Consider the following 25,437-nt stretch of genomic DNA (forward strand, 5'->3'; position numbering starts at 1 on the left):
TTTAATAATCGTGATTTCAATTATTGCTAAAATAATCGCGATTATTTTTTTTTTCTATAATCGAGCAGCCCTAACTTTGACCTACTTTTCCCAAAATGTAACCACATCTATTCTGCATCACTGGCAATGTATAATCAGAATTTGGTATGAATTCAACCTATACTTACAGACATTTGAAATTTCACTCATCATTATAAGTAAATGGGGAAAAAAAAGAATTTAAAAATTTGTTAAAAATTTAAACTTTGACCTACTGTTCCCAAAATGTAAACAGATCTATTCTGGGGCAATGGTAATTTACAAACCTAATTTGGTATGAATTCAACCAATAGTTTTGCAGCTAGAGTGTAAACAATCAAACAAACAAACTGAACCAAAAACAATACCCCTTGCCTCCTCTTCGGGGGGAGGAGTAATACATCGATTGCAAGTACAGGGTGACCCAAAAAAACGGGAATTTTTGAAGTGCGTATTGGCGGACATGAGCAAGTGGCAGCACTGCGAGACAGTGACCTTGAGCAAGTAAACACACCCCCATTTTCGTAACCACTGGCGGCTGTGCAAGAATTGTTCGGTAACCGTGTGATCTCAAGATTCGGTAACGTTCCCTGGCCCCCTAGATCGCCAGATTTGTCCGTTTGTGATTTTTTCTTGAGGGGCTATCTCAAGAGTAAAGTGTACACGACTCGACCAAGAACTCTGGATGAGTTAAAACAGAGAATTCAGGATGAAGTTCACAGTATCCCAGCTGAGATGGTGCAGCGGTCAATGAGGAATCTCAACAGCAGCTTTCAAGAATGCATTCGTACAGGAGGACGCCATCTACAGGAAATACTTTTAAAAAAAATGAAAATTCCATCATTGTTTCTTAAATGGCATGTTTTAAGGTTTCAGTTACTATGAATAAAATATTTTTCTTCCATCACACTTGGTTTTATTGGATTGTTAAAAAGTTCCCGTTTTTTTGTGTCACCATGTACTTAAACTGAAGTTCAAGCACTTTTCAGACCTTGAAAAGACAACATTGAAGTTCAAGCATTTTCAAGACTTTCAAGCACCTGTACAAACCCTGAATAAGTTGACTATTAGATAAAGTGGGTTATATTATGAAAGCAGTACCTCTGTCGTGGTGGTGCCAGCCTCCAGTGTAATAGTCCTGAAGCAGCTGTGGGCGTTCCCAGGTGTCCAACAGGAAATCCACCTGGTGTTGTTTCCTCCAGGTCAGTGATTGGCACAAAAACTCCCTGGCTTTGTCTAGGTTGAAGTCTCTAGCCCTGAGGAAGCGCAACACATGCTGGTCCTTTGGGATCTGTAACACAACAAACAGCAAAGTTAGAATTATATTAGCTTGAAAAGTGTGTCATTTAAGGGGCTCCCAATCAAAACAATAAAAAAATATATGTTGTAGATGATGTTGCAGAGGATTATGGGAGTTGTTGTTTTCTCTATTATTAAGTGACATGACGTATACCAAATGAAACTTGTTTTTTAACCCATAAAGACCGAGTGCTTCTTTTGTGGCAGTTCCCAAATGAATTTTCTCCTGTTTTTAACCTTCTTTAATTGATTTATCACCATTTATTCTAATATTATGCTTGGTATTTTGCATTTTATGATGAAAATCAAGTATTTTCCTACATTACATTTACTGATCATGTAGATGTCCATAGGGTTATTATAGTAAAAATAGAGAAAACTGAAGAAAAAGTGACATTTGCAGTAAAATATATCATTAACTGAACATAAACCAAGTGTGCACATCCACCGTCATTGATCCAACTCCATGGGTTTTACTGGTGAATCAATGTTGCAGAAGATGACGGTGTTTCCACGTTCACTACGGAGCCTCTGAACATCCAAATGGATCATATTTGATGACCATGAAAAGATGACAAACTGTATTTTACACCAGTTATTTACATGGATTGATAGGATTAATGGATCAACAGGTATTAAACATTTTAGATCAGTGGTTGCCGGTGGATGTTTGGGTCTTTATGGGTTAATAAAACTATATATTTTGTGAATTTGAACACTTTTGGAAACATCTAATATAATGTCAGTGCATCAGTAAAACAAAATGTAAACATAGCAATAGTGATTTTTAAGAGATGGTATCCTATCTGTTTTGCCCTCTTTAAAATAGGAGTGTCTGGCTCAGTAAAATGCATAATTATGTCCAGAAAATCATTTTGGACCATGTTCAGTGATGCATGACTGAAGCAAAACAGCAATATCAAGCATCTCCAAAATGGATCCCTTTTGGCCTGATAATGTCTATAACACTAAGTCTGGAACTGTTTTGTATTAGTAGTGACATGATTTACTCAACTGGAAAGGAATTCCATTAAAACAGCAAATGATCAAAATAATAACAGACATTTGTAAATTAGACATGTTTAGGTGATCAGTTGAGATGTTCTATTTACTTCTGCAGGTAATGTATCATTTTTAAACCTTCTTAATTACCTCCGCCAAGGAGGTTATGTTTTGCCAGGGTTTGTTTGTTTGTTTGTCTGTCTGTTTGTCTGTCCGTTAGTGTGCAACATAACTCAAAAAGTTATGGACAGATTTTGATGAAATTTTCAGGGTTTGTTGGAAATGGGATAAGGAAGAAATGATTAAATTTTGGTGGTGATCGGGGGTGGGGGGGCCCACGGGGGGGCCCATTTCCAACAAACCCTGAAAATTTCATCAAAATCTGTCCATAACTTTTTGAGTCATGTTGCACACTAACGGACAGACAAACAGATAGACAGACAAACAAACAAACCCTGGCAAAAACATAACCTCCTTGGCGTGGGGGGGCTCGCAGGGGGGGCCACTGATCAGCCTTGGCGGAGGTCTGCGCTCTCCGAGTGCTTTTCTAGTTTGCCTTCAAATTGAACATCTTGCCCTCCTTGTAGATTCTGATATATTTGACGTATAAATATAGTATGTTTAACATATTTCAAGCAACAGAATCTACAAGGTGTTATTTTAGATTTTATAAGTCAAACCTAATGATTTTGCTGTATTTTCCAATACGATTTTCAACTGAGTTCAGGTCAAAGGTCATGTTTGGTCATTATATGGAGCTGGATATGTATCAAAAGCACTATTTAAGTATTATATGCATGAATGATACACAAGGTGATCAAATTGTATAAGAGCTTTGATGTGTTATGTATAAAATTCAGTATAATCAAAGTACCTTGCCTGAGCATTTCATTTTGTATTTTGCAATCAATGCTGCAGTTCAGATACAACACTCATCAAAATCAACATTTCATTTGCCTAAATGTGTCACATCAACAGCTCAGTTTTGTAGTAGGTATAGAGGGTGTAAATTGTGGAGCCAATTTTCACATGTTCTTGGAAATAGCACATCAGAGATATCCTTTAAGAAATATTTAAGGAAATCAATTATGATATCGCATTGATATATCTATATATTTTTATATTGTCCTCTTTTTTAATGAATTCTGAATGTGTATGGATTATGGAAATGTCATAACTTTTATAATGTTTATGTATTTATAAGGTGGAGGCTTTAAAACGAGCCATTTAAGGCTTTCTGCCTCTCCCTGCACCTTTACTGTTTTATTACCTCCGCCAAGAAGGTTATGTTTTGCTGGCATTGGTTTGTCTGTCTGTCTGTCTGTCTGTCCGTGTGGAAGATAACTCAAAAAGTTATGGACAGATTTGGATGAAAATTTCAGGAAATGTTGATACTGGCACAAGGAACAAATGATTAAATTTTGGTGGGGGGGGGGGCACTGATCTGTCTTGGCAGAGGTCTGTGCTCTCCAAGTGCTTTTCTAGTTATGACTTTGATCAGTGTTATGTATGTGCAAAATAAATCAATAACCAATGTGATTTTTAGGAAATATTGCTGGTGTAAGGTGATGGCAAATGGGGGTGAGTTCAGCTGCTGCGATAGAAACATCTGGAGGTTTAGAAAGTTGGAGAATATCAATATTTGGTATCATAAGATGGATCCTTCTTGGAATCAAAAATGCAGCTATTTCTTAGTGAGTGTATGAAAGTGGGACAGGTAGGGACAGAAAGGAGACAAACCCTTGTTTAGCAAATGCATGGATGTTAAACTTCTTTTCCTCATCCATATATACAGATGCGGAAAAAATTATTAGACCACCCCTTGTTTTCTTCAATTTCTTGTTCATTTCAATGCCTGGTACAACTAAAGGTACATTTGTTTGGACAAATATAATGATAACAACAAAAATAGCTCATAGGAGTTTCATTTCAGAGCTGATATCTATCCATTTTCCATGTTTTCTTGATAATAACCAAAATCACTTCAGTTCTTACATCACTATCTATGGCATTGTACTGCCAAAAACAGTGCTTTTATTCATTCCATGTTTTCTTTTCTGTCTGTTTTAGTCACATGATACACACAGGAGTTAGTACTTGATTGCATAACCATTGTTTTTGATGACTTTTGATGGTCCAAGAATTTTTTGTGTGACTGTATGTCTGTGAGTGAAACAGTTGAGAGAGATATAGGTTATGCAAGTCCTTAAAACATAATGTATGTTTTGCATAAACTAGATTTGTGTATAAATGACCTTGCCCTTGTGGGTTTCCTGGAGCCACTGGCGCAGTCGGATAAGACAGCTCTCCTGCAGTGGCGTTAAAACACCGAGGTAGCGTCTGATATAGTCGGCATCCAACTTGTCTGCAAGCCAAAAAAATACAGAAATAAATAAGTGAACACATAAACACAGCATACATATAAAGCACCCTGCTAACACACACTTGACGTATTAATAGGTTTGTTAAAATGAAACAAGCTGATACAAAAGGGACAGTGAACACAACACAGATCTTCCTGTCTTTACAGTTTTATGTTGTTTTGTCTGTACATGAAGATCAAGTACAGAATCCATTACACAGCTCTATAGTGACGACACACACTGACCATCAGGGGATCCAGTCTGCAGCTCTGTGGGACAGGATGGCTCTCTGCTTTGTAATCCATCCTTGGCACCGTTGGCTGGGATGGCTCTGGCAGCTGAGGGCGGCGGCAGCTGAAGCCTGGCAGCAGCGGAGGGGGAAGCGAGCGGGGGGGTCCAACGAGGTATGAAAGTTATTCCTTCCTCCTCTAGCTCTCTGAGGTAGTACTCAATTATTTCTTTACCCTATGGCATAGGAAAGAGATGAGACTCTGGATTAATACGGTTGTTCGGTGGCAAAAAACCACAACAATGCGAGATAATGAAAAACAATTACTTCAGATTTGTGACAGATGTACAGGCAGATACTTTTAATTAAAAACGGAAACAGTAGGTGACTCATGATCCCAAACTGAATGAATCTCAATTATCTTCTCATTCCACCTCAGTGGGTCACAATACACAAATATAGGAAAGTCATAGAGATACAATACAGGAATAGAATAGATCTTTATTGTCACCGTTAAGCAGCAAACACTTAGAATCCAAAAGGTCTGTCAAAAATATCACACAAAATCCTGAAAAATATTGGCAAATGTACAAAAACTACAATATATTACATATACAAATACTACTAATACTTGCTTTGAGATGTTTTTAAGGAACATTATTGTTATACTTTTAGTACCTTTTAAATTATTGATGGTGTTTTATATGTATGTTCTTAGTTTAGTGATTTATGTATGGTTTTAGAACAGACTTTTATTGTGTTTTACATATATTTTAGTAGTAGTAGTTTATTTCGAGCACATAGAATCACCAGCTAACAAAGAATAATACATCAAGGTCAATAAATAAATAAATAAATATTTTCTGCGCTCGAAAAGGAGTGGGAAGAAGCATAACTTATTGATTCCCACCCCCGTTTTACAAACTAATAATCAAACTAGATCCGCTTCTTTTGCTTTGTTAACACACATTTTCCTCTGTATATTTTTTTACAATAACACAAAACATCCATACAAACCATTCATAAACACTTTTTTTGTCACCTCATACACAATCAGAGTTGCATAATCAACCGTTTTTAATATAAACTATAATATTTATATGCACTTTAAATATTTACTCCAAACACAATGATCAATAAATATGATAGTATCTTCTTATCATGATAACCAATTAACTACAATAATGTCTTATTTTATGCGTACTTCTATAATGTTCTATATTTTGTTATTATAGTGGATTTATACGTCCTTTTAAATGCACAAATTGAAGAAGACATTTTTAAGTTTTGCTCCAGATTATTCCACAGATGTACCCCTCTAACAGAGATACACTGGCTTTTTATGTTTGTTCTAAACTTAATTTTCTTGTAGATTTCAGTTCCCCTTAAATTAAATTATAATTACTTTGGCTGGGCTCAAACATCTCCTGTAGACTGTAGGGGAGCATATAGTCATGGGCTTTATACATTCTAAGAAAATTTTTAGTGTGGATGTATGATGCGTGTAAGATTGAATGTATGGCTGTGATTTCTATTTTGTGTAACTTCCGCTGCTGCTATTGTCTTGGTCAGGACACTGTTGAAAAAGAGATTTTTAATCTAAAGGAGCTTTTCCTGGTTTAATAAAGGTTAAATAAAAAATACGAATAAAATTCTAAAATACTAAAATGTAAAAAAAAAAAAAAAAAAAAAAAAAAAAACTAACTCTGTACTCCAAATAAAATAAGTATATACAACATATAAGGATATAATGCAGGCCGCATAGAATATGTACAAGGTAAAATAAAAAAAACTGTGATTATTGCACTGTGGTATTGTGATGTGTGTGTGTGGGGGGTACATTTAACAGCTGTTCTTGGATCTTTGTCATCTACTTTATGAATCCCTTTATCCAAAGAGCACCTTAAACAAACTCTTTTTTGGGTCTTAGTAGCATTCCTTCCCATGATTTTTTTTTTTTTTTCTGTACTGAAGTCTGTTTGATTTAGTCCTAAATGTTCAACAAATTAAACCAGGTTTTACTTGCTATATATCAATGATAAATGAAAAGATACAAACCTTTTTGATGCTACTTGCGTACTGTTTCATAGCTATCTTCTCTGCTGAGCTCTCAAAGCCAAAAAAGGACTTAATGTCCAGACTAGCTGTCTGTTCAAAACACGTCCAGTCTTCATTTTCTGGATGAACCTGTGGAAAGAGACAGAAATATTCCATTATTTGTAAGAAAAGCAGGCACACAAACCAAAGTTAAAAAACATCTAATATTCATTCATTTATTTCGAGTGAGTGAGTAAGCGTTTTACAACACAAATGACCTGCATACAACAGTATCTGATAATGCAAATACTTTCAACAGAATACATTCAATTTCATTATTTCAAATTCATTCATTTACGATCAAAAAGGAGTGGGAAGAAGAAAACCTATTTAATCCCACCCCCAAATGTAAAGAGATCATACATGTTCACATAGTGGGTCATTATATAATTGACGGACTTTTGAAGTCCATGGGATATATCTTGCATACATCTTTATTAAAGGTGCTGGAGACTTCCGTGACCAATTTTTCATCAAATCTGTAAAACCTCAGTCATAGCCTAAGTATCATGAATCTGTAAGTCTTTCTGTGATTACTCACCTGAATCTCTTGCATTACGGTGAACAATTTCAAAGTGTCATCCACCATAAACAGTCCATGTGTTTACAAACGAGCCGGGAGGTCACTCGGGCATCTTCAGAATTTTGTCGCGACGTGCATTGTGGGAAGCGAAGGCTCGCGCAGCCACCTGACAGCAGCAGCTGGAACAGACACAATCGGAAATGGCAGGAACTCCCTTCCTTCTATGCATATTCCTCCAGCCATTTCCGCATTTCTGTGTGTTTGCTTCATCCATATAATAACATTTGGTCGCGGTGCTGCTGCCTCCATTTCCCACAATGCACGTCGCGACAAAATTCCGAAGATGCCCGAGTGATGTCCTGGGTCGGTTTATAAACACACAGTTTGTTTATGGTGGATGGCACTTCGAAATTGTTCACCGTAATCCAAGAGATTCAGGTGAGTAATCGCAGAAAGACTTACAGATTCATGACACTGAGGCTATGACTGAGGTTTTACAGATTTGATGAAAAAGTGGTCACGAAAGTCTCCAGCACCTTTAAAAGTAAAAAACTAATGTTTTTTATGTTCATTATGATCATGTCTTTACAAATTTCATAATTATTTAATTATGGAAACAATCACTTATTAACAAAAAATGACTACATATACCATAACGTAAACTAAATAACCGTCCGAATCTAATAACAACCACCTACTAATTATTTAGCAAAACATTAATAAAATGAGCTCATTCCAAAATTATTTTGATTGTGTTCTTTTATTAAGTTGAGATAATCATGACAGATATTTATTTTTTGGCAATATATCATATTTTATATGGAAAAATAACAAATTCTATCTGTGTCTGAGAAATCACTTTCATCTAAGTTACCCATTACAAAAACATCTCCCAAGGAAGTGTGTTAATTCCAGATCACATGGCCTGCTCCACATGATGTCATTTCCTCCTGAAGAAAACACTGGCAAGACTCCAAGGTATGTTCTTTCTCCTCTTTCTTAGTTATTTAATATAAAGTAGTGCGTAAGTCAAGTGTGTATTTATCACACTCTTATGTCAACAGTGTTTATAAAAAACTTTCAATTTCAATGTTACTCAATTGTATATATGATATTTAGAAGAATCTATCCATAAAAATGTCATGTGGTGTGATGGTTATGTTGATTTTAGGCCTGAAAACACCAAAAATGTCAACTATACTTGTCAACTATGTTACCCTGTAAAGGTAATGCAAAAAGTCCCTCAGTTATACATTGACCCTAGTAGGTTGTAATATGTTGAGTGGGTGTTATCAGAATGGCTCAAAGGGACTTTAATTATTATTGTTGATATAAAAGCTGAACTCATTTGGCCTAAAATATATCAATTATATTTAATCATTCCTGAGTTGAATAGAAAAGTCAGCTTTCTGCTTGTTTGCCTCGTCAGCAGCAGGGATCATGTCTACAGCTGTGTGCTTCTATTTGGCTCCTGCTGTTTCTTTACACTGTATTCCCTTGGGTAAAGCTCTGCACAGCACTTGGCATTGTAAAAGACTTATGCAAAAACAATAAAATGAGCTTTCTCTCCTTGAGGCTTCCCTGATTCTGTTTTTTTTCTTCTTCTTTGTGGCTCACCGAGTAGTTGCAGCGCTCACGGACAATAACTCTGCTGGAAAAGGTTTCGTTGTGGACCTCGATGCTCAGCGTCCTCTCCCTCCGGTTCAGACAGTTCTTTTGGATGAAGTACAAGTAGTCGACACCTGCAATCTAAAAGCAGAAAAGGACATTAGTACAAGCTGATGGCACACTGACATGTCAAAAACATTTAGCTCATCTACTCTAATGCATCATCTGTGCTTTGGCTGTTTAACCCATAAACATCCAATAATGACTGACAACATGTACTAATATAAAGGATTTAATATCTTATCCACTAATCCTATTAATACATATAAATAATACAGTTTGTCATCTTTTCATGGTCATCAGATATGACCCATTTGGACGTTCAGAGGCTCCATAGTTACCATGGAAACACCGTCATCATCTACAACATTGATTCACCAGTAAAACCCATGGAGTTGGATCAATGACAGTGGATGGAGATGCTTGGTTTATATTTTGTTATTGATATATTTTGCTGAAAAAGTCACTTTTTCTTCAATTTAATCTGTTTTTTTTTTGTTTGTTTGTTTTTTTTAACTTGTCTTGTCCAGCATCATAACAGCAGAATGGTGGTCTGGCTGCCTTGTTGTGCTGAACAAATTTGCTTTGCCAAGGGGAACTTCATAAAATATATAAGGCTCCCCTTCATATTCCACCGTTTTTATTTGGAGTTTTGTTGAACCACATTTTGATGTCGGACCTGACAGGAAAAAACAGGGGGAAAGAGAGGAAAGGGAGAAGAGAGAAGGAGAGAGCAAAGGGGGGAGAAGAAAAAAAAAAAAGTGGCAGAGACCCTCACCTAAGAAAATATCAACAATCACAACAATAATGATCATTGTAATGTTTTGATATAATAACCTCTGAATTTACTTTGAGTTTTCATGCACATCTAAATCAAATATAGGAAAATACATGCAAAATAGAAGATAATATTATAATAAATGGATAAAAGGTTAAAATAGAGAGAAAACTGTATTCAGGAACTGACACAAAAGTAACACTGGGTCTTTATGGGTTAAAAGGATTCATCTGACTCTTCTGATTTTTTTCGTACTTACCCTTTTGAGAAGCCGCGGGGCCTCAACATCGATCGTACAGCGTCTCTCGGTTACCAGCACAGATCCATCTTCACTTTGACTCTCGCTGACGATCTCACTGTCTACAAACACTGGGATCAGGGGGCACTTGGGAAACCGCCTCACATACGCCTGAGAGAAAATTAAAACAATATTCATAAAAATGTACTCCCTCTATCTACTGTTGTATGTTTAGGATTACTGTTATACATTTTTCATATAAAACACCGATGCGTCCAATCATGATGTTCCTTCAGAGGCGTCTGCCTTGCCAACTGTTAGGTAACAGCTTTTACAAACACTGATCTCTTTGTGTTTTGCTGCCAACGTCATATAAGTGTTTGTCTGAGCCAAGTGCACTGGCAGACACCATATGTCAATACTGAATGACCTGTTGGCATGACCCACCAGGATACATCAAGGATTGGACTTTATTCTGTGAGCTTCACTGCAACAACCTAAACAGCCTAAAGCAATATAACTCAGAAAATTGTTGCATTTGCTGAACTACTGATCTGTAACAGATGGCATGAGGAAAACAACCTATAAGAGACTGTGAAGAGAAACAAGTGCTGCCTGAGCCTCAACGAGTTCATGCGGTGTGCAGTCAGTCCAGTTGGATAAGGTTTTTAAATGTTTAAAGAGCCATACTGTCAATACTGGCAATGAAAAGACACTGAAGGCACAACACTGGATTCCTCCTCAGCAGTTTCAGCAGTTTTTCACTTTGCGTTTACTCTCCGACACGTCTTTCAGCCACACACAAACAAACTCATCCTGCAAGGGTATGAGCAGCCAAATCAATAAGAACACATTATTCACTGAGCAAATGAAGTGAGACAGTTTTCTCAGTAAATAGACAGAATTGACTGGATTTGTGTAAAAGAATACACTGTCGAACAAAACAACATGTTTGACTGATTGCAGCCAAATTCACCTGCCTCTAAGAACAAAATCACAATTTGAGATGAAAAAAAAAAAAAAAGACTAGACGAGAGAGCATCATGTCCTCCTTGTCGGTTTGACATCATATATTTAGTGGTGCAATAATCCTCTGTTCTGCAACAATGCTATATTTATCAAAATATAAATGCCCTATTTTTATACAGACTGGAGTTCATAGATATACATACTGTTAATACTGTAAATTTTGTGTCTATTCATATTTTATATTTTTTTTAATCTTTTGTAAAATGTTATATTCTGTTTTCTTATCGTTTTAGTTTTTGTAATTTTATATTTGTTCTATTTTGTTTCTGAAGCGTTGGTGTTTCATTAATATTGTTGCACTGACTAGTTTAGCACTCAATGACAATAATGGCTATTCTATTCTATTCTATTGAGTATTGAAAAATATAATATCAAAATTAATACAGCAATGTGTACATTATGTGCTAGACAAATATGATCAGTATAAGTAAAATCAATATTAGGGCTATCAAAATCAATACATTATTGCAAATTAATCGATCATCATGATTAATCTGATTAAAAATTTTAAACGTCTCTGGAAATGCATTTTGGTAAGTTTGTCCAAGTAGAGTTACTGTCACGTATAAACAAATGGGCAGTTGATTCGGTAGTGAAAGGCAGCAGAACCAACCCATAAAGATGGAAGACACTAAACAGCTCGTTGGCTCTCTGGATGAAAATATGAGGACAAAAAAACCCAAGATGGAACAGTCGACTGACATAAAGTATAATAAACACTCACCAAAGCACTTCCATCTTAAAATACCACATTAACACAAAGCATACATTAGACTGGGATTCTGCTAGCACTTCGACTAACCCATCGCCCAGCTTGCAACAAACACTTTAAGTGCATATATTTCCTTCTTTGTTGAGTCTGTTTGCTCATGCAAAAGGAAACATGATTAATATTGATTAAAAATGAATGATATTAAACCGTGATTAATCAAAATTAATCCACAAAAACCCTGTAATTAATCTGATTAAAAATTTTAATCCTTTGACAGTACTAATATATATGCATGAATACCAGGATCTGCTAAATGCCAAGTGAACTTTTTACTTGAATCCAACTACATTACCCACAATTCATAGTGTACTGTAAGGTTTATTCTATTCTACATATTTAGCATTAGCAGCTCAATAATAATATAATGACTGTGTCTATAGAGGATAAACAGTTTTAGTTTAACTTTATTTATTTTAAAGGGGTCATATTTTGCTAAACCCACTTTTATTAGTCTTCGGTACATTTATTTGTCTATTTGGAAACTAATAATTCATAAAGTTTGAATTTGAACCCTCCAGGTGCTGGAAATCTGTCTTTATATTAATTTTGGCAAAAATCGAGTGGATTTCTACAACTCGTTTTAATTCCTGCTTAATTTGTTACGTCTATAACAAGCTACGTCACGACATTTGCACATGTAAGGTCAATACTTCAGACGAACATTTCTCTTTCTACGACATAATTGTCAGCAGCAGTGGTTGTAGTCCATACTGAAAACATGTCCAAACTTCGAGCCGATTACTGAAAATGTTCAGTTGTTGGTTGAACGGGACAGAGAAGCACAGTCAACAACCTGGAGGGGGCGAGGTGTGACGTGGCTCATTTGCATTTAAAGGGCCGGCGCTCAAAACGACCTTTCTGGTGTCATTACTCAGAAATAGGGTTGAACATGGACCTGTGGAGTTGAATTAATGAAGAATTCAGACCCAAGCATAGCATTTACAGTTTATGTAGACCACAGGGAAATGTTTTAAAATGCACAATTCCATTTAGTCCTTTAAAGTACCTACTTCGAAAAGAATCTAATGCATTTCTATTATGGAGTACAGTGACTTAGTGGAGTCCTAAATGATGTCTGTCACCAGCAGAATCTCGCTGCAGATTAATGAATGACAGCCGCAGAGGTGGTAGATGAGACTGTCTCCTTGATGCTGTTAAGGGTTAAACCTTTTCACTGGAGCTTTTATTTACTCTCAACAAAAAAAAAGGTCTTATTTAGAAACCCTTCCCAATAACCCATAACAGCAATTTTCAGCTTGAGCGTTTTCTGTAAAAGATGTTTTCAACGAAAGGTATCAATTAAAGGCTGTGTAGGTGTTAAGTCGTACTGTGTGGTGAAGGAGTCAGAAGAGCAGCTGCAGACGGAGGAGCCAAGTGTCACTGAAGGATCATGGTCTTTAACGTGCTCTTAGAAGGTTGCATAAGCTGTTAGTTGGCTTAATGTATAACTAATAGGGCAAGAGGCAACAGTGAGAGGAAAAAGTAGAAGTGAGGTAAAGCACTTTTAGTCTGTTTAACCGTCTGACTTTTGTCCTACTTTTGGCACCGAGCACAAAAAGTCAAAAGATGCGAGTGAAGAAGCAATAGCGAGGTTGTTTTTTCCAATAATCGACACTGAGGTTCGTCTCCTTTTGCAGAACATTTCCCTGTAAATTTTGTGGAATGCAGCTGTAATTTAAGAAAAACTAAATGTCATATTTCATAGGAACATAGAACAACATAACATTCTGAGATCTATTTTAGCTGCTGCTTATCACTATATTATGTCAGCTTTGTTTTTGCCAGGTGTCCACGAGAACAAACTCACAAAAAAAACAACAGAACTGTCCCAGAAATGCAAACAATATAACGGCTAAAATTTCCTTAGGGGGTCAAATGAGTGGCCATTTTTGTCAAAAACAAAAGGTTGTAAGAAATGCATAGAACTGTGATGAAATAATGCTAATACATTTGTGCACAGACTACTGATATTATTTGACAGTGAAAGCTATATTTTCAGAAATATTGGATTTTGAATAGCACGTGTATGTGAAAACTTTTGCTGGTGACATTACCCATGATGATCTGGTCAGTACTAGTACTTTATTCGTAATAAACATATACTTACTATTGGTAATTCTCCTCTTATTCATAAATGTTAGTATTATGGATCTAAAACAATAACAGCTGACAAAAAAAAAAAATGTGGCAGTGGACGGATGTGACATGGTTGTTACAGATCCCATCATACTGATGCTCGGCAGCCATGTCACCGTTTCCACAAATGATCCCTGTGCAAAAACTAGTATCAGAATTATTTATTGTATAGTTTATCATCATACTAAAGAGTAAATAACAACATAGAATTGTTATTTCTTTATAAAAATGCTTATTATTAGAAAACTGTTGATTTAAAAAGTGACGTGTGACATTCTTAATGTATGTATTGGCGTAACATAAGCAGGATGGATCAGCACCATACTCCATATTGAACCTGTAAAAATAAAACATGTGATATGTAGGATATAATCTTGTAAGAAAAACTGGGGAATCTAAAAGAATAGAATATTTGTTTTTCATGTAAATTCAGTTAAAATTTAACTTGGCAATTTATGACATGAAAATATAACATTAATTGTGATGAAACTGGACATTTTTGAGCTGAAAACATAGTTCATATGACCATCAACATGTTGCAACAGAACTGAAATCCTGTAAATTTGCATAACTTGCATTTACCAACACAAAGTTCCTTTGGGGATTCACTTATATTGATTTCTTATGCACAAAGACGTACAGGGGTTGGACAAAATAATGGAAACACCTTCACCTCAAGATGATAATGCCCCAATCCATACAGCTAGAATTGTTAAAGAATGGCATGAGGAACATTCTAATGAAGTTGAGCATCTCGTATGGCCGGCACAGTCCCCAGACCTCAACATTATTGAGCATTTATGGTCAGTTTTAGAGATTCAAGTAAGACGTCGATTTCCACCGCCATCGTCTCTAAAAGAGTTGGAGGGTATTCTAACTGAAGAATGGCTTAAAATTCCTTTGGAAACAATTCACAAGTTGTATGAATCAATACCTCGGAGAATTGAGGCTGTAATTGCCGCAAAAGGCGGACCTACACCATATTAAATTATATTTTGTTGATTTTTTAAGGTGTTTCCATTATTTTGTCCAACCCCTGTAAATAAGACCTCTAAGCAAATTTCAGCCGATTTCCATTACAATACTGCAATGTCTGGTGTATTCATGAAATTATACAACTGCAATAAAGAAAACATCTAAGATTTGTATGATTATGTTTAAAGATGAACACTATTTCCAAAACATAATTACACTGTGTAATAGAGAAAAAAATTCAACTTTCATGTTTTGAGGCTTACGTTTAAACAGAAAAACTACAAACAGATGTAAAATGAGCATCTTGTATATATTTATTTATTTATTTTATTGGTTTGTTTAACCCTTGTATGGTGTTTGGGTCTGTGGGACCTGTTTTCATTTTTCTGCTTTTTAATAATAAGCATTTTTATAAAGAAATAACAATTCTATATTGTTATTTCCTCTTTAGTATGATGATAAACTATACAATAAATAATTCTGATCCTAGTTTTTGCACAGGGATCATTTCTGGAAACGGTGACATGGCTGCCGAGCATCAGTATGATGGGATCTGTAACAACCATGTCACATCCGTCCACTGCCACATTTTTTTTTTTTTTTGTGTCAGCTGTTATTGTTTTAGATCCACAATACTAACATTTATGAATAAGAGGAGAATTAGCAATAGTAAGTATATAAGTTTATTCCTAATAAAGTACTGGTACTGACCAGATCATCATGGGTAACATCACCAGCAAAAGTTTTCACATACACGTGCTATTCAAAATCCAACATTTCTGAAAATATAGCTTCCACTGAAAAATAATATCAGTAGTCTGTGCACAAATGTATTAGCATTATTTCAACACAGTTCTATGCATTTCTTACAACTTTTTTTTTTTTTTTTACAAAAATGGCCACTCATTTGACCCTCTAAGTAAATTTTAGCCAAAATACAAAATTAAATAGCAAACTAATCACAAATAGTCTACAGCAAAGCACCTCATGATAATATGTAAATAGGTTTAAATATTTGTTTATGGCTCCTGTCAGATTTCTTTCTTCTTTTTGGTGACAAAAATGGCTCTTAAGGTTGCACAGCCTGCCATCCCCTGGTCTAGTACATGTTGTACTCATGTATTCATTGTGATATTTTGTTTATATATCAGTAATATTTCTTCCCTGTGACTTTTTCTAAAACTCTATAGAATATGATAAGTAAGAGTGAGAAGTTAAGAGACTCATCCATCTGTATCTTAGATATAAATAAGTCAAAAGGTGAAAAACAGTGTGATGTGGGTAAAAACAGGACTACTCACCGCCATTATTAACTCAAAGGGGTGTTTGTAGACCCGGACAGGGGACTGATATTCCTGGACCATGTTTGGAGTTTATTTACCAACCGCTTCTGTTAGAAAACCACAAACACAGAAAACATGACGGAGCATTATAACAAGTCCCACCTGATGACAGTAGATTATGTAAGTGGTTGTACGGTGTTCCTGCCTCATATTATCAGCTGATCTGAACACACACACACACACACACACACACAGGACATGGACGAGCACTGTTTGACTTTATACAGACTATAATCCTATTTACTGCTGCTAATGAGGAAAAAGAGCGAAAACAGAGAATAATTCATCTTTAAATTACATCGATTATATAAAGATGACGTTTGCGACAGTGTTGAAAACTCCTCGGTAACCACAGGCCTGATGGACGGTAAAAACACCAACTTTACTTACATTAGTTCTGGGTCAGATGGAGTTACTTTCGCTGTCCGTTTATTAAGTTTCCCCTCATACTGTCACCTCACGGAAGAAAGCTTAGTTCCCAGCATTGCAAACTGCAAAATGAGGGAATTAAAAAAAAAAAAAAAAAACGGTGTTATGAGTCCGGAGCGGATCAAGCGACTGTTCCAGCAGCTGTAAGCTCCGCCCCTTTTAGATAAACCGGAAGCTGCTGTCACTTTGGAAAAGTGGGCGGGAGCTGCAAAAAGATACTTCACTGTCAAAACGGAAAAATGTATTAAAAGATTATGCTAAAGAAATTATAATCAGGATTTGAACCAAATACCTGACTCTACCCATACCCCCCAAAGCGAAAGAAACTCATTTTAACCCTTTCATGCACAGTGGTCACTACAGTGGACAGTTATTCTACAGCTGTTCTCTTGTATATTCATGTTTTTGTTTTGTTTTGTTTTGTTTTGTTTTGTTTTGTTTTGTTTTGTTTTGTTTTGTTTTTTGTTTTTTGTTTTTTGTTTTTTGTTTTTTGTTTTAGTTACATGGGCCATTCCACCAAATGGGTGCCATTTGCTTGTTATAACTCTTCCAAATTAAACTTCTTCTTTTTTTCTTTTTTTTTAAATCTTTTTTCAACACTGAATCTAACACACATATTTAACTATTCAAAATGTGTATTGGTCCATCTCAGGCAATTTTATTTCATTTTTTACAAGGTTTTTAAGCGGAACATGATTGCATTTTTCTCAGTCCTGTTACCAAAACTCATGTGATATTTAAAAAGCACACTTAAAAACTTGTCAACTAATTCCTTTGTTTTCCTCTCAACAAAGTCTTTATTTTTAAATAAATGGTTGGTTACATGTTAAAATAATTAATATTTGTGACTAAAAAAAATCACTATATATGCACGCAACTTGTAATTTTCTTAAAACTGCAAAGTCATTTTTTCATTTTAAAGGAGACCCAAACCTCAAATTTATCCAAATTTTTATGATGCAGTTCATTAAATATTTGGACAAAGAATGGATCACACATAATTGAAAAAATCTGGTGGTTTATCTTTATTTTTTAGAAAAAGTTATTTAGTAACAGGAATGAACATTGGGTAACAGGAATGAGTGTGTGTGTGTGTGTGTGTGTGTGTGTGTGTGTGTGTGTGTGTGTGTGTGTGTGTGTGTGTTAGAGTGGTCCAAAAAATTTTTTTTTCAGATTCTCAGGATTAGAACCCTGCATTTGGTTCCATATCTGGCCAAATTATTTCAGTCTAAATTTTATGCAAATTAACTAATATTTAGAGGTTGCGCAGACACGTGCAGATTGCTCTGTATACTATAACAGAACTAGCCAAATGAACAGAATAATTTCAACAGTAAAACTTTAAAATCAAGTGAATAGTAATATAATGAGTAACATTCACTAATAAATCAGTAAACCAGAGGATGCTACTCACTCCCGTTACTGTTACTCAGTCCTGTTACTCTTTATTTGAGTAACATGACTGAAAGTAACAGGAACGAGTTTTTAGCACAAAAGTAGCAAGTTCATGAAATACAGCCACATGGCATTCATGGTAATAGCATGAGGACACTGAGAACATTCTTGTGATCTGCAAAAAATATGTATTTTTAAAATAAACAAATAACATCTAAGAAATAATTTTGGTAACAGGACTGAGCGTTGAGATTAACCTTCTCAGTCACAGTTACAATATCATCAAATACATAGAAAAAAAAAATGAAAGAACTTAGTTTTGATCTTCCCATGGCCTTCAGAAAATCCAGCTGATGTAACTTCCTGCTGAACATGGGACTTGTGGAATATTCCAAATTTTTCAGAGGGGAGAATGTGTTAGGGTAACAGGACTGAGTGAGAACCCAGGGACATGACTAAAATGTATATTTTCACAAAAATATTATGGATTTCTCATGAAAAAAATGTATTTAAAGCATAGATAGAATATGGAGTCACACAACAATGCAAAAAAAAACAACATTTCTGAAGTATTTTAATCATTATATTTCATGGTAAAGTGTAGCATTAGAGAATGGGGACAGGCAACAAATGTTATTTTCCAGTGTTCTAGGAAGTTTTTATTCATGTTTTCAAATAAATATTTGAAATTTGCAATTAGCAATTGCACTTTGCTTAATAGTAAAATGTATTTTAGAGTTGATTTTCATGCACATTTATACATATAATGTCCTGTGGACGGAAATGGCACCCATTCGGTGGAATGGCCCACATATCAGCCAACACAGTGGATGCGTATGCATCATCACAAACACTGTAATCCATACCAGTACTGTAACTTTGCTGTTCTTGATAAACCTGATTTGCAGTAACATGTTTTAGTGTAAATCAATTTGTAGTTGTTATTCGACTGTAATTAACAGTTTTGTTAAATAAAAAGTTTTTTTTTTTTTTAAATTATCTCCATGATATGAGTAGTAACTAGTATTAGAGTAGGTTAAAATGTGAGAAAACACCAGGTTAGCGGCATTAAAAATATTTTTATTTCATAGTTTTCACACATATCACTTTCTGTTGATGGGTTTTAAATACATGTTTCTTTGCTTCAGAAATTAAACACATGGTGTCCAAATGAGTAGACATTTTTGTAACTCTGTGAAAAATAGGTTCATTCAAAAAATGTAATTGCATTGTTTTTTTCATGCCTAAAGAGGAAGAAACCCCCCACCCCACCCCCCAAAAAAAATGATTGACTAAGATTCTCAAAATTCATGCATGAAAGGGTTAAAACACTAAATGATATTCATCCTTGCAATGACTTTATGAGACAAAGATTTAATATCGAGGAAAAACAACTGTTTTTTTTTTTTTTTTTTTTGAAATTGAATCTTTAGAACATTTATTTTTTGATTGCCCATACACCAGGACATTTTGGACAGCATTTCAAGACTGGACATCTGACAAGGACACTCAATCACCCAAACTGGAATATAAAGACATTAAATTTGGAGTTTAATTCAAGATTTATTTTTTTTTGCTTAATTCAATCAAAAAAAATCTGCCAATGGAACAAGTGAAAATTATCTTCGTAAGATTTCTTGAAATAAGATTTTCAAGATCTATTGTCTAAAAATCAGTTCTTATATCTCACTGAAAAGTTACTCTTTAGGTGATTCTGTCTTATTTTAAGTGTGATGAGAAATTTTGACTAGAAATGAGAAAAATACACTTGGTAAGATTTAGATTTTTTCCAGTGTGCTGCGATTTATTACACTCACACTAGTTCCTTGACTCAACTTCTAACCAGCAGATGCACTATGATAAACCTCATACAGGTGTTACAAGTTCAATAAATACTGATTCTACAAGGATGTTCACTTCCGTCAGTTATTCTCAGTAGTTAATTTTTGCATTTCCATATCTTTTGTGGTCTGTCTCTTTATTGCCTTCCAGGGGGATGCAGCTGGTCCCACACTGAGACCCCTGAAGCATCTGCATCTGTGGGGGAATTCAAAGCTGCTGCATCTGGCAGCATACAAAAGGTACTGGAGTCCAGCAGGGGACATCCTGAGAGGGGGAAGCAGAGTTCACATACGCTCTTTTTCCTAATCAGCCTCAGGCACGAAAATTGATTCTGAGCAACTGTTTTGAATTTTTTGAGTATATCCTATAAAGACCCAAACAACCACTGGCGACCAAAATCATCTACCAGTATAAAATGTTTAATACCTTCTGATCCATTAAACTATCAATACATGTAAATAATTCATGTAAAATACAGTTTGTCATCTTTTCATGGTCATCAGATATGACCTTTTTAGACGTTCAGAGGCTCCGTAGTGAATGTGGAAACATCATCTTCTACAACATTGATTCAATAGTAAAACCCATGGAATTGGATCAATGACAGTGGATGGACACACTGGGTTTATGTTCAGTTAACGATATATTTGCAGAAAAAGTCACTTTTTCTTCAGTTTTCTGTTTTTCATGTAATAACCTTCAACTTTATTCTTAGCTTTTATGAACACCGACAGGATCAGTAAATTAAATGTAGGAAAATACCTGATTGTCACTGAAAAAACACAAAATACAGAAGATAATACAGTGATCCCTTGCCAATTCGTGCTTTAAGTTCCGCGGTTTTAGTTATTCGCGGATTTTTCAGAAATATTCATCACAAAATAAAAAATCAAGAAAAAATTGCGGAAATTCCGCAAAAATCCACCCCACAGCAGACGAGAGGCCGCAGCTGCCAGCGAAACATCAAACGATGACTCACAGCCTCCTGTAAGCAACACGAGAAACGCAGACGGCCCAGCAACCGCTTACCCCAAGCGAGAGAGAGAGAGAGAGAGAAAATGTAGAAATGTCACTTCATGCATGCCCATGTACGTGTTTGTGTGTGTTGATGCTCGAGACCAAAGAGAGAGAGAGAGAGAGAGAGAGAACTGATTTGTTTCTTGTGCGTATGAGAGGAAAAGAGAGCTGGGAGTAGATGTGCGTGTGTTCGTGTGTACATATACGATGGATAAGCGTCACGAATGAAGAGAGGAGAGAGTATGTATCAGCTGTTAGTACGTATGCACGTGTGTGTGTTTTGTTTACCTTCTACATTCTTTTCTTTCAGATGTTTTACAGTACGTACATGTACATGTATCCGATCTATATATATATATATGCATGTATACATGTACTAATCATTGTTTTCTTATATATATATCTCATTTATTTCATAATTATTACATTTGCAGTACTTATATACAGATACATACGTACATGTACCTAGGTCTAGGATAGGCTCGGGGGGCTCCGGCTCCAGTTCGCGGATTTTCGATTTTCGCGGGGGGCGCCGGTCCCCATTAACCGCGAAAAATAAGGGATCACTATATTACAATAAATGGTGAGAAGTCACTTAAGGAGAGTTAAATATAGAGAAAAATTCATTTGGGAAATGACACAAAAGTAACACTAGTAACTTATGTGTAAAGTGATTACCCATCATGCCTAGTGTTACATGCCTGTGGGGGAAGTGTTGTGATCTGAGGTTGATTCAGTTCAGTCAGGTCTATGGTTTAGTAACGGTATGTGAACATAAAAGGAGGTCAGCTGAACCTGGATAAACTGAATCACTGTCATTTTCTACAACAGGGGTGTCAAACTCATTTTAGTTCAGGGGCCACATTCAGCCCAGTATGATCTCAAGTGGGCCGGACCAGTAAAATAATAACAGTGAAAAAATTAAAATTAAATTAGGATAATGTTTACATCACAAAAATCTGAATAACACAAACAGCTGGAAATGTCTTAAGAAAAACAACTGCAATTTGAACAATATTCTGCCTCAGATTATCAGTTTATCATTTAGACACGTGGATTACAAATTACATTACAATTACAAATACACAAAACATTTAATAACAGGCAGAATATTGGTAAAATTGCATTTACTTATCTCAAGACACTTCAGGTTATTCACATTTTTTGTAAAATAACAGTTTTTTAATATAAACATTTTCATGTAATTTTACTTTTTTACACTAAAACAAAAAGAAAATTTGCTGTTTTCATTATTTATAGGTTTAATATGATTGTATTTTACTGGTCTGACCTACTTGATATCTAATTGGTCTGTATGTGGAATCTGAATTAAAATGATTTTGACATCCTCGATTGTTAATACCTTCAGCGTAATTTTTGTATTTCACAAATCCATTCCACGGGCCAGATTGGATCCTTTGGCGGGCTGGATTTGGCCGCCGGGCCACATGTTTGACACCTGTGTTCTACAACATTGATTCACCAGTAAAACCCATGGAGTTGGATCAATGACAGTGGATGGACACACTGGGTTTATGTTCAGTTAATGCTAAATTGTGTTGAAAAAGTCACATTTTCTTAATTTTTCTCTGTTTCTGATATTATGACAACTTTAAGCTGAGCTTTTATAAATATGTACATGATCAATCAATTAAATTTGGGAAAAAAAACACATTTTTATTGAAGAAACACAATATACAGAGGATAGTATTATAATAAATGGTGATAGATTACTTAATAAAGGTTATAGAGAGAAAAATTCATTTGGGAGCTGCCGGAAAAGTAACTCTGGGTCTTTGTGGGATAAAGTAGTAACACCTTTGGCACAACTGCTCATTTATTTCAGTCTTTCTCATAAAATATCACAAAAGATGCAAGACTTAGGCTCATATCTCATTCAGGGATGGTGACTAACATTTTTAAAGGTCATGATTAAAAAAAAATCACCATCGAAGGACATCATTAAACTTGACAAATGCAGTATTTAGAGAGAAAAGTCTGCGCTGTAATGCATGTTTGTTCTTATTCTTTTTGGTATAAAAGATGGTGTGTCATTTCCTTTTGATACTCTCATAAAGATCAAGCGCCATTAAAAGCACCCTTGACTCCATTATGACAAAAGTGATTACTCTGAAATGCATCTTGCTTCATCCCACTGCTTAGTCAAAGGATGCCACACAACACAATGACTCATCTGTTCCCTTTGATTAAAAGAATCGCTCTGAAATTCTCTGTTGTTTGTAAGTACACTGATGCCGAATGCAAAGAAAATTCTGAAGTTGTCTCCTCCTTTCAGCTCTGCTCATCACTTCTCTGAGTTTATTTTCCTTTCAGAATCCTCTTAGCTCTCCAGTCTAATTAACTCTAATAACAACTGAAGCATATTGAATGTGTTTCTCTGCTAAATGCTGCATGGAGTGTATACTCTTCAGACATTTGCATGTTCCAACCTCTGGGAATAAGTCCTTTGCAGATTATACAGTCATACAACTTTTACTCATGTATTTACAGACAAATAAACTCATTTTAGCTGTTACAGTAAATATTGAATGATGATGATGATGATGATGATGAAATCCTTTATTCAGTCATCACATAATACAACCCCTGTCAACACTGCAAACATTGCCAACAGGTTAGTGCAGTGGTTTCCAACCTTTTTTGGCTCATGACTCCATTTTAACATCACACATTTCTGGCGACCCCAGACATTCAAAACACAGACTTTTTTTTTTTTTTTTGCCAAAATTAATTTGTTTTTGATCATGTAATAGTGTGCTATACTATGTTGCAAATAAATGTTAATTTTATACGATATTTAGGCTATATAATGTAAATTATTATGGATGGATGCAGAAAAGCCAGGTGTAGATTACTGCACAAAGTGAGAATTTTATTTTCTTTGGTCAGGATATGTACAGTCAGTCCAGCTTGGGTTTACAAGACTGACAATACTGAACAAACAAGAACTCAAACTATGAATTATGAAAGCGCTTCACAGCTTCGCAGTTTGTCATGTGTTTTATGTATTGTAATTGTCTCTCTCACCATATATTTTTATTAGTAATTTTTTATTTTGATCAATTAATAATTAAAAAAAAAAAAAAAAAATTCTGTGATGAACTGGCGACTTGTCCAGGGTGTACCCTGCCTTCGCCCCTATGTAGCTAGGATAGGCTCCAAGCGACCCCCGTGACCCTAGTGAGGATAAAGCGGGTTCAGAAAATGAATGAATGAATGAATAATAAAAAATTCAGGTAACCCCATTTGAATTCCAGGCAACCCCACATGGGATCCCGACCCCAAGGTTGAAAAACACTGGGTTAGTGACTGAAAAGGCACAGGCAGAATGCTTATATGGGGTGACACAAAAAAAACGGGAACTTTTTAACAATCCAATAAAACCAAGAGTGATGGAAGAAAAATATTTTATTCATAGTAATTGAAACCTTAAAACATGCCATTTAAGAAACAGTGATGGAATTTTCATTTTTTAAAAATGACTTCCTGTAGATGGCGTCCTCCTGTACGAATGCATTCTTGAAATCCGCTGTTGAGATTCCTCATTGACCGTTGCAACATCTCAGCTGGGATACTGTGAATTTCATCCTGAATTCTCTGTTTTAACTCATCCAGAGTTCTTGGTCGAGTCGTGTACACTTTACTCTTGAGATAGCCCCACAAGAAAAAATCACAAACGGACAAATCTGGCGATCTAGGGGGCCAGGGAACGTTACCGAATCTTGAGATCACACGGTTACCGAACAATTCTCACACAGCTGCCAATGGTTACTAAAATGGGGGTGTGTTTACTTGCTCAAGGTCACTGTCTCGCAGTGCTGCCACTTGCTCATGTCCGCCAATACGTACTTCAAAAATTCCCATTTTTTTGGGTCACCCTGTATTAATGCCCGTCCTACATAACAAATTAAGATACCCAGCGTTCAATATACGAAAAAGAGAAAACAAAAAACAAACACGAAAAGCGCTCAGAGAGCGCAAACCTCCGCCAAGACAGATCTGCCCCACCCTACCCCACCCACCGTGGATCACCACCAAAATTTAATCATTTCTTCCTTGTGCCAGTATCAACATTTTCTGAAAATTTCATGAAAACCCGTCCTTAACTTTTTGAGTTATCTTGCTAACAAACAAACAAATAAACAAACAAACACGCACACAAAGCAAAGTGATCACAATACCTCCTGGCAGAGGTAACAAACAAGCAAAAACATAAAGAAGTGAAATGAAACCAGAAAACATAACCAATGAAATTAATGGTAA

General features: G+C 35.6%; 1 protein-coding gene across 1 annotated transcript in view; it reads right to left on the bottom strand.

The window, feature by feature from the left end:
* The window catches only part of sec14l1 (SEC14-like lipid binding 1), a 39,043-nt gene extending 21,989 nt beyond the window's left edge, over nt 1-17,054 (bottom strand). Inside the window, exons 1-8 of the mRNA XM_030142096.1 lie at nt 16,861-17,054; nt 16,429-16,517; nt 10,237-10,386; nt 9,149-9,280; nt 6,970-7,098; nt 4,928-5,147; nt 4,575-4,684; nt 1,120-1,309 (exon numbers count right to left, since the gene is read on the bottom strand). Of these exons, the coding sequence (XP_029997956.1) occupies nt 1,120-1,309; nt 4,575-4,684; nt 4,928-5,147; nt 6,970-7,098; nt 9,149-9,280; nt 10,237-10,386; nt 16,429-16,491 (994 nt within the window). The 5' untranslated portion in view covers nt 16,492-16,517; nt 16,861-17,054. The remainder of the gene's footprint in view (nt 1-1,119; nt 1,310-4,574; nt 4,685-4,927; nt 5,148-6,969; nt 7,099-9,148; nt 9,281-10,236; nt 10,387-16,428; nt 16,518-16,860) is intronic.
* Nucleotides 17,055-25,437: the final 8,383 nt, after the last annotated feature.

Source organism: Sphaeramia orbicularis, chromosome 8 (assembly GCF_902148855.1).
Source record: "Sphaeramia orbicularis chromosome 8, fSphaOr1.1, whole genome shotgun sequence".
In the NCBI taxonomy this organism is placed as follows: Eukaryota; Metazoa; Chordata; class Actinopteri; order Kurtiformes; family Apogonidae; genus Sphaeramia; species Sphaeramia orbicularis.